General features: G+C 44.4%; 1 protein-coding gene across 4 annotated transcripts; it reads left to right on the top strand.

Moving 5' to 3' along the window:
- The first annotated feature begins 187 nt into the window (after positions 1–187).
- On the top strand, positions 188–6,226 carry XPA (XPA, DNA damage recognition and repair factor). 4 transcript variants are annotated; one of them, XM_015615504.3, is made up of 5 exons: positions 192–312; positions 1,963–2,068; positions 3,684–3,849; positions 4,503–4,620; positions 5,988–6,226. In XM_015615504.3, exons 2-5 carry the CDS (start codon positions 2,016–2,018, stop codon positions 6,134–6,136), a joined length of 486 nt encoding a protein of 161 aa, XP_015470990.1. In that variant the 5' UTR covers positions 192–312; positions 1,963–2,015; the 3' UTR covers positions 6,137–6,226. The 4 variants fall into 4 exon arrangements, 3 of the variants coding, with proteins under 3 accessions (XP_015470990.1, XP_015470989.1, XP_015470988.1); XR_004500488.1 differs by having other exon boundaries at positions 188–2,068; positions 4,470–4,620; positions 5,988–6,076; XM_015615503.3 differs by having other exon boundaries at positions 192–2,068.
- The last annotated feature ends 3,475 nt before the right edge of the window (positions 6,227–9,701 follow it).

Below are 9,701 nucleotides of genomic sequence, written 5' to 3'. Positions count from 1 at the left end.
GAGGGTGGGGGGCTGGCGGGGGAGGGCAGGAAGGCGCGGGGGCGACAGTGAGCCGGCTCCGGCCGCGCCAGCGGGGCGGGATGGATGGGCGCCTTTTTTTTTTTCCCGGGCTTTTTTTACTCTCCTTTCTTACCCTGTTTTTTCTTTCTTTTATCCTTGCCACCCCTTTTCCTCCTTCACACGTTTTTCTGGATGTGCTCGATTAGTGGCGCGTCCGATTCTTTTCAGCATTAAATCGGCTATAGCAAATGCGCGGTAATTAAAAACGAAGAATTTTAAGCCGCGGAAGTGGGACACAGCCTGTGCCCTTGGGTATAGCACATTTTAATTTATTTTTTTCTCCCTCATAAATGCTATTTCCATTATTTCTTTCTGAGAATTTGAATTTTAAGATCTACATGAGGGTAAATTTGCGCGGCTTCGTCGGTTGTGGGAATTTTGGGATTTATGTGGTTTGTGCCAAGACCGGAGCGCTGCTGCAGTGCCAGCTTTTATCGTTATAAAACGTGCTGGCGCCAAGTTACTGATCGTTCGGTGGAGGATTTCAGCACATTGCCTTGCGATATTCTCCCCCCCAAAAAAAGCAAATGGAGAAGTAAGGGTCCCAAAATAGATCGACTTTCTTCTCTGGGATTGTCTTTGTCTTGCTTTGTTCTGCTTGAATCAGCTGCGGGGCTGTTGGTGCAGTGTATCTCTTTGTTAGAAATCAGCACCAGATTTCATTAACAGCGTAAACAATTAGCAGCCCTGCTTCTTTTGATGGGCTAATGTTTAACAATAAATTAAAGTAGATCTGGGATGCCTTTACACTGGGCGTATTTTTTGCTGTGTAATTCATAACGTCATTGTCTTAATAAAATGTCTTCGTGTTCGGGAGCACTGTCTTAAATGATGGAATGTGATGTAAGAGTATGAAATGACTGTGAAGTACTGAGCATCCGGCTGTCGCTAGTAGGACTGAATTTACATAAAATGTCGTCTTTGCTGGATCGGATCTGCTATAAATGCAAACGCAATTAAAATGTATGGTGCTGCATGTCAACCATTAATCTTCTGCTTCAGGTGTTCCTAAAATTCCACAGCACTGCCTCGCTTCCAAATTTCAAAACTGTATAGAAATGTTAATTTTCTGATAGAATTCCAATGTTACTGTTAAAGGAATGTTACTTATAGCTGTTGTCCCCTGAATCGGTGTTTCTTGGTGTCCTATGGAACATAAAAGCAGATGGTGATGACGCTGGAGGTGATCCGCCCGTTGAGGATGCGGCCAGAAGCAGTGGCTGGCGCTGAGATGAGTCTGGGCTTGGAGCAGTGCTGAGAGGGCTTGGGGAGAGGATTGTAGTGGAGCTCCATCCCCATTCCACTCCTAGCAGCTCTCTGGCCATCCACCTCCGTTTCTGCCAGCTGGAACGGACAAGAACCTTTGCCAACTGCCCCAGGCTTCCACTGAGCTCGTTTAGGGAGAGGCAGGTGTGGCTGAGCTAGGAAAAAAACTGGAGCAGAGCTGAGAGAACTATGATGCCAGCGCAGCTCCTGTAGTTTCCTGCTCTAGCCACCCTCTTCAAACTGAATCCCTTCTGTGCTTCCTCCTGTTTCTGCCCGTATGTCTTCTGTAAATCGGGGCATATTTTGGGAGGGTCAGAACAGAGGAAGTGGCAGGAGAGGATTTGAAACACTTTTTGGGAGAAATGTGGAGAATTATTTTTAACAATGACTTAAGTTAAATGTCCATTTAAATGTTGAAGTTAAGTACTTAATGCTGAACTTAAAAAAGCATTCCAACAGAGATGGAATTGTGCAGTAATGGGTTTTGAATTTGTACTGTATTCTGGAAAACTTTGATAGAGTGAAACTAGTTTGTAACATGCTTATGTGAATTCTAGTAAAATTACCTGTAATACCAATTCTAGATGCTTGTTTTTATCATTGTAGTCCCTTAAAAAAAATATTTCTTTCCATTAGCACCCGTACTAGAATTTGATTATCTCATCTGTGGAGACTGTGGCAAAGAATTCATGGACTCCTACCTTATGCAGCACTTTGATTGGGCAACATGTGATAATTGCAGGTATTACAAATAATCAGGAGAGAGAAACACTATTTTACATAAAGATTGCTGGCTATAATTCAATGAGTTACAGTCATTTAAAGAGACTGTCAGCAGAGAGACATATTTCAGTAACTTAAAAATGTAAATGAAAGTTGACTGATACCCTGTGTATTTTCCATTATGGAATTGAATCACAGATTGTCTCATAAGCCTGCCTTAGTATAGGGGACATCAGTGGATTTTCATACAACATTATGGAAATGGGATGTCATGAGAGCAGTTGGTGTGTTTGTCAGTGTGAAAATTTATGTCTGGCTGCAGACTAGAGCCATTTGAAAACCTGATGGAACACAAATATCTGCTATCTGAAGTGGATCAGGGATTAGAGTGTTTGCGGTCCCGGTGTTTTAACTCGAGTGAAGTTGGTACTTTGGTCAGCATGGGCGTGCTGGAAGCCCAGCAGCCAAAGGGCAGAGCCCCAATGGGAGGTTACTGGTTGGCCTGCGAGGTAAGCAGGAGTTTGACCTTGAGAGGAGAGCAAGCTCTTATCTTTTAACACAGAAAACGCTCCAAAAGCCATCAAGATAACCAGGGCAATGAAACCAACTGCAGCAGCCGGCTGCCCATGTGTGTAAGAATGAATTGGGTGAATGAAAAAAAAAAAGGCAGGAGTTTGCTCTGGGAGCCTACCCTTTTACTGCAGGGAGTGGTTAGGGGTGTGCACGTGGTGTAGACGATTTGCAGTCGTATTGTGGAGGCAAAGTTCTGTTTCAGAAGTTGTAGTGGGTAGGAAAAAGAATTTAAGGACAGGACATGGAGCCTGTGGAGTACTTTCCCTTGGGTCTAAGCTCCTGCAGCTGATTGCTGTAGTGTCCTTGGTGCATTACCTACAACTGTGAACTTTGAATTCTAGTAAAGCTACATTTACAGCAGTACTTCCTTGATGACTGTTGTTAGCACTTAGTGTTTGGCAGATTATTTGGCTCAAGCGGTTGAAGTTGTACTTCAGTCAGGATTGCGTAAATGTAATTTTTTCCATTAACTCATAAATGCTGCTGTGGTTCCAGAGTTTCTCATTTTATCTATCTGTTAAAGGCTACAGTCTTCTAAAAGTCTTTATTTTATGGTTCCTCTGCCTATTGTCTTGCATTATAGAGAGAGGTGCTCTGTGTTGCTAATCAGTTTCTGAGATCTAGAAGCATATGGAGTGTGTATATTCTCAGGTGATCTGACCTGTCTCACATTACACATTCTTTCTGTCTTGACCATGTGAGGCTTATACTTCTGTGCTCTTGGATTGCATCTGGGTTAGGTGAATACCTGAAAATATTAATATTCATTTTAAGTTTCAGTTATTCCCTCTTGTAAGAAAATAGAAGAAAAGTCTTTCTAGAAGAGCAGGCTTCTCAGCCTTTGTTTGCTGAAATGGGGGGAATTTTTAAACACCTAATTTCAGTAAATCTAGTCTGGAGTTTAGCTAGGTTGTTGGAATCCAAAGTTATTTACATGCATAAAAAGCTGAGAGGATTAGGGCTACCTGTATTTCAGGAATGTTAGAAGGGATGGGGACTGAGATGTTAATAACCTGTGGTTTTAGGGTGCAGCTTTCTCATCATTATTTTACATCTTGCAGAGATGTTGAAGATAAACATAAGCTTATAACAAGGACAGAAGCAAAAGAAGAGTATCTCCTTAAAGACTGTGACTTAGACAAGAGGGAACCAGTGCTCAGATTCATTGTGAAGAAAAACCCTCATAATTCACGATGGGGTGAAATGAAGCTTTATTTAAAACTACAGGTATAGAAACTTAATGTGTTTCAGACCTTTTTTTACCTTTGTACAGCTTTGGTTGTCACTTGGTACCTGAATGGTGTTGTCAAAGCTAAGTGTGTTATGTATAGCTTGTTATAGTTTGGTGTATAATGGTTGTGGTCTAAGTTGTGAAATTGTCTGGTTTTGAGAGCATTTTAAAGATGTTCATTGAGCAGAGCTTCAGTGGGTTGCACAATTACAAGTCACAAAGCACATGGCCCTTCAGTTTTACTCTGAAGTGCATGGGGCAGCTGCAGCTGTGTGTGGCCCTTTGTAGCTGTGTTCACAGCTTTTGCCCACAGAGGCAGCAGGAAAGGCAAGTGGATTTCCCAGGGCTCTTGTCATTTTTTTGTTTGGTACTTCGTAAGAATCATACTGCTTTAGCAAAATACGCGCAGAATTAGAGCTGGGTTTAAGTTTTCCTGAGTTACATGTAGCTGATAGTAAATGATGAGGCAGTGTTGCCAGTGTGGAAGGAGTGCAGTCTTTTATGAGTCAAGAGCATAGACAGGTGGTATGCAGAGCAGAGGAAGATTGGTTGGTTTATGTATGTGTAGGGTAAAATTAATTTTGTAAGTTAGAATAGTTTACTTTTATCGTTTCAGGGGAAAAAAAAGGCATTTATGTCCATCCTGTAGGTAATCAAGCGTTCACTTGAAGTCTGGGGTAGCGAAGAAGCATTGCAAGAAGCAAAGGAGCTACGCCGTGATAACAGAGAGAAGATGAAACAGAAGAAGTTTGACAAGAAAGTTAAAGGTAACACATGTTAAAATTATATACTTCAGTACCTGAAGGGTAGTACAATTCTGTTTAAACCTGTGTCTGCATTAGATTGAATTAGTGAGAAGATACTCAGTGTGGTAAAATGGAAGTTTTCAAGACTGGGGGGTGAACCTGGAGCAGTCTGGTGTGACCTCATAGCTGACTGTGTTGGGCAGTGTTGCACTGCAGGACTTGTGGTCCCTTTTGCCTTGAATTCCTCTGTTGTCCTGTGGACATGATGTGACAGAAATCAATTACAATGGTGCATTATAGTGTTTTTCAAATTTTTGAGTATGACCCAGAATGTGCCATGGATTGCTCCTGATGCTTTTGACTTGTGGAAGACAAGGATTTTTGTGCCAGTGGATTCTGTAATTCTGTGGTAGTCTTCAGGTGGAGTGACTGTAATGAAAACGTTGAACGCTTTTGTTCACAGCATTCCTAGCTGCTGTCTTTATTGCACATTACCCTTCGGGTTTTTTCCCTGATAAATTAATATTTAGAAGAGTATTTGATGGGTGGAACCTTTTGTACCACGTATAGCATGCATGCTTTGCTTTGGGGTGGCATTTACAAAGGCAAAGAAAGCTCAAGCTGGCTGTTACTGGTGTTGTCTGAAGGAGGCACAACTTGAGACTGCACAAATAACCCCTGTCTGGGCCATTGATGTTGTGCGCACAGAAGGACTGGCAGCAGACTGTAGCCAAGATGCCAGAGTTCAGTGCAAGTACAGGCCTTAACGTGACAAAGTTTGCAGCCTGAATGGTTTGGCTCAAAATGTGACCACATCTTGCTGTTCAGTATTCTTGCCACCCGCTTGGAGCATCCGGATAATATCTTGGGCCCTGCTGCCAGCTTGTGCGCTCTAGAGAACCCGCGGATTTCACTGCGGATGCTGCAGAGGCAACTCATATTATTGGGCATAAAGCTTAGAGAATGCCAAGTCATTTGGGAGGCTTACTGTGACCTGAATGAAAATGACTCTTTCTTGGTCATGTAAAATAAATGAGGTGTTCTATAAAAACTTTTCCTTTGCATTCCACCGACCCCTTTTGGATACCTTTGAATGGCTTTGTGTAAAAAGGCAGCAAGAAACATGTCCTTAGTGCAGATGGAAGATCTTTGCCTGTGAGAATCCATGACAGTGTAGTTCTTGGCCCTTAAAATATGCAAACAAGGTGAGGATTGCAAGGCAAGTCGGAGCTTGTTCTTGCAAGAGCAGATTCTTTCCCAGACTTTGTGAAAGACAGGCAGCAAGCATATTGCCATCTGTAGGCCTCGAGAAGCTAGTTAGCTTGAGTTTTATTAAACATTATTTAAGATGTATTAAAATGTTAAAATTTTCGTGTATTTCTTACCAGAACTCCGCCGTGCCGTGAGGAGTAGCTTGTGGAAGAAACAAGCTAGTATCCACGAACATGAATATGGACCAGAAGAAAACATTGATGAAGATACATATAAAAAGACATGCACTATTTGTGGCCATGAAATAACTTACGAGAAGATGTAGTGTTAATGTATTTTTTTAAATTTTACTTTGTTTTTAATAGTATTTTGTATTTAAATCAAATAAATGCTAATTATGAACAAGATGTTGCCAGATTCTGTGGAGAGTTATATTTTTCAGTTGTTAAAAGCTCTGCGAAGAAAATTAGGCTTCGGCTTCTAAGGTAGAGCATAGCACATTTGTTATTGTTCAAGGATTGCTGTTTTCTTGGTCAGGAGATAAGTTTGTATCATTGTACATGATGCACTGATGAAATGGAGGTGAACTTCCCACTGCTTTTCTGCTTCCATCAGGAGGAAGTTTCTCCTGACTGTTGTTGCTTTTCAGTTACTGGTCATGGGCTGGCAGAGGGCGGGCAGCAAGCTGATTGAGCCGCACTTCTGGTGGTGGGAGACCATATAATGAGGCAGGTTCTTCTTTGGCTTGGATATACAACTCTATATAAGAGAATTCTCTCAAAAGGAAAGCTGCCTGCTTCCTTGGGAGGTTCTGACATATCCCTACTACCTATCATTGCAGGTTAGAATCCTTACGTATATTCTCTATGTCTTTTTTATTCTTTTTCTTCCCAACTTTTGAAGCAGAGACCAAGGCAAGGGTCAGGACCTGTCCTTGGGGCAAGAGGGAAGTAGCGTTCCATGGTAGAAGTCTTTAAATGCACCTGAGTGATGTTTGCTTTCAGTAGACTGAATTTACTTCCAAGTCTAAATTTTGAATTCTCATTCTTGCAGCTGTTGGGGAGGGCATATGGAAATAGCTGAAGTGAAGGAATGTTCTAGGGTTCTGGCTGTACATTTATTCACCAGTGTAAATATGACAGATTTCAGGGAAGTCTCTGGAGATTCCTGTTGTGAGCCTTGGCCACTGTGTCTGTGCAGAATGGAAATGTTCAGGAGGAAAACCACGGCATATTTGCCATCAGAGAAGCGTGGTGGGATGACTCCGTAACTGGAGTGCTGCAGTGATGGTTAGAAGCTCCTCAGAAGGCACAGGCGGGCGAGCAGAGGCGGTGGGGTGGCTCTGTGTATTCGGGAGGGTTTTGACTGTACGGAGCTCAAGGGCAGTGATGATAAGGTTGGGCGCCTGTGGGTGAGGATCAGGGAAAGGCCAACAAGACAGACATCCCAGGGGGAGTCTGTTACAGACCACCCAGACAGGATAAAGGAGCAGATGAAATGTTCTATAAGAGGCTGTCTGGTGTTTCACAATCAGCAGCCCTTGTTCTTGTGGGAGACTAATTTGTGGGATGTCTGCTGAAAACATCAGCAGGGGAGAGGTGGCAGTCTAGGAGGTTCCTGGAGTGTGTGGAAGACAAAGGACAGCTGGCAAGTGAGCTGTCCTGGTTGTGGCCAGAGCAGTTATTTCTTGCAGTAGCCAGGAGAGGCATAACCCAGACCCAGAAGTCACCCTGTATCACCTCACACCGTACACACAGGGTCCGTGGGCAGAAGGGGGTCCTTTCCACTCAGGGTAACATCGGGTTTCACACGGTTTGTGTGTGAACTGATCATTGATCTTGCACACCATATTAATATCAATATTGATATTGATACTGTTTGTTTCTTACCTCATTGCTCTTTCCAGGAAATTGTTCTTATCTCAACCGTTGATCTTTACGTTTTGTTCCTCTGTTTCTCATTGACTTTCTACTGGAGGGAGTGAGCAAGTTGTGCATGACTCGGAGTGTTTCAGCAGAAATGCTAAATTGGGGAGCACCATTCCTAAACTACAGCATGAGCGTACGAGGGGCAGTGACCTACTAGATCTGCTGTTCATGTACAGAGAAGGGCAGGTGAGGGGTGTGGTGGTTGGAGGCCGTCTTGGGCACATGAAATGATAGAGTTTTCAACCCTTGATAAGTGAGGAACGGGGTCAACAAAACCTCTGCCTTGGGTTTCTGGAGGGTGGACCTTGGCCTATTCAGGATACTGGTTCAGAGTCCCTTGAGAAACAGTCCTTAATAACAAAGGGGTCCCATGAAGACTGGTCATGCTTTAAAGAGGAAATCTTGAAAGGTGGAGGAGCAGACTGTCCCTAGTGCCAAATGATGAGTCATCATGGAAGACCAGCCTGGTCTTCCTGTACATCCTGGCTGAACAGGATGCTTCTGCTGTAACTCAGGGAAAAGAGGTTATGACTTTGAAATAAGGGGCAGACAACTCAAGAAGAGTACAAGGAAGATGGTAGGCGATGCAAAGAGAAAATTTGATGCAAAGAGAAAAGATCAAAGCTCAGCTGTAACTCAGGCTGGCCACCACTGTGAAATACAAGGAAAATCTCCAGTAGTTACTGTACATATGGGGGAACACTGTCATTAAGGATGAGGAAAAGATTGAGGTATTTGGGGTCTTTGCCTCAGTCTTTAACTTGAAAGATCAGTTATCCTTGGGGCAACCAGGCCCTGAGCTGGTACACAGGACCAGGGAGCAGCACTGACCTCCTGTAATCCAGGAGGAAGCAGAGACCTGCTGAGCCAAGTCCATGGGACCAGATGGGATTCACCCAGGGACACCAAGGGATCTGGCAGGAGAGCTCACTAAGCTGCTCTGCATTGTTTATCATCAGTCCTGAATAACCAGGCAGGTCTGGGATGACTGGGTTGGCCAGCGTGATGCCCATCTTACAAGGAAGGCTGGAAGGAGGATTTGGGAACTACAGGCTTATCAGTTTCAGTACTGGGATGGAATAGATCATGCTGAGTGTGATCACAGCATATGCAGGAAAACCAGGTGATTGGACCCAGCCAACAGTTTTGGGAAAGGCAGGTCCTGCCTGACCAACCTCATCTCCTTTTATAACCAGGTGACCTCCCCAGGGGATGAGTGAAAAGTTGTCAACCTGGACTTCAGCAAGGCCTTTGACACTGTCACCCAGCATTCTCCTGGAAAAGCTGGCAGCACATGGCTTGGACAGGAGCACTCTGCTGGGTTAGGAACTGGCTGCACAGCCAGGCCCAGAGAGTGGAGGGGAATGGAGAGTGCTGCATCCAGCTGGGGGCTGGGCACCACTGGAGTCCCCCAGGGATCAGTGGTGGGGGGAATTGTTCAGAATTTTTATTGATGATCTGTATGAGATCGACTGTACTCAGCATAATTCACTGGTGACACCAAGCTGGGTGGGAGTGCTGCTCTGCTGGAGGGCAGGACGGCTCTGAAGAAGGATCTGGGCAGGCTGGATCAATGGGCCAAGGCCAAAGGAGTGAGGTTCATTAAGGCCAAGTGTCAGGTCCTGCCTTTGGCTAACAACAAGCCTGTGCAGGCTGGGACAGGGTGGCTGGAAAGAGGGCAGTAGAAAAGAGCCTACGAGTGTTGGCCACCATCTGGGACTGTGCCCACATGTCCAAGAAGGCCAATGGCATCCTGGCCTGTGTCAGCAATAGTGTGACCAGCTTGGCACTGGTGAGGCCACACCTCGATATCTATGTCCTGTACAGAGCCCCTCAGTTCAGGAAGAACACTGAGGTGGACAGTGTGCCCAGAGGTGATTGATGGAGCTGGTGAAGATCCCAGGAGCAGCTGAGGGAACAGGGCTCATTCAGCCTGGAGAAAAGGAGGCTTGGGGTGACCTT

The sequence above is a fragment of the Parus major genome, chromosome Z (assembly GCF_001522545.3).
Source record: "Parus major isolate Abel chromosome Z, Parus_major1.1, whole genome shotgun sequence".
NCBI lineage: Eukaryota > Metazoa > Chordata > Aves > Passeriformes > Paridae > Parus > Parus major.
The sequence above is the reverse complement of the archived record's forward strand: the minus strand, read 5'-3'. Positions and strand labels throughout refer to the sequence as shown.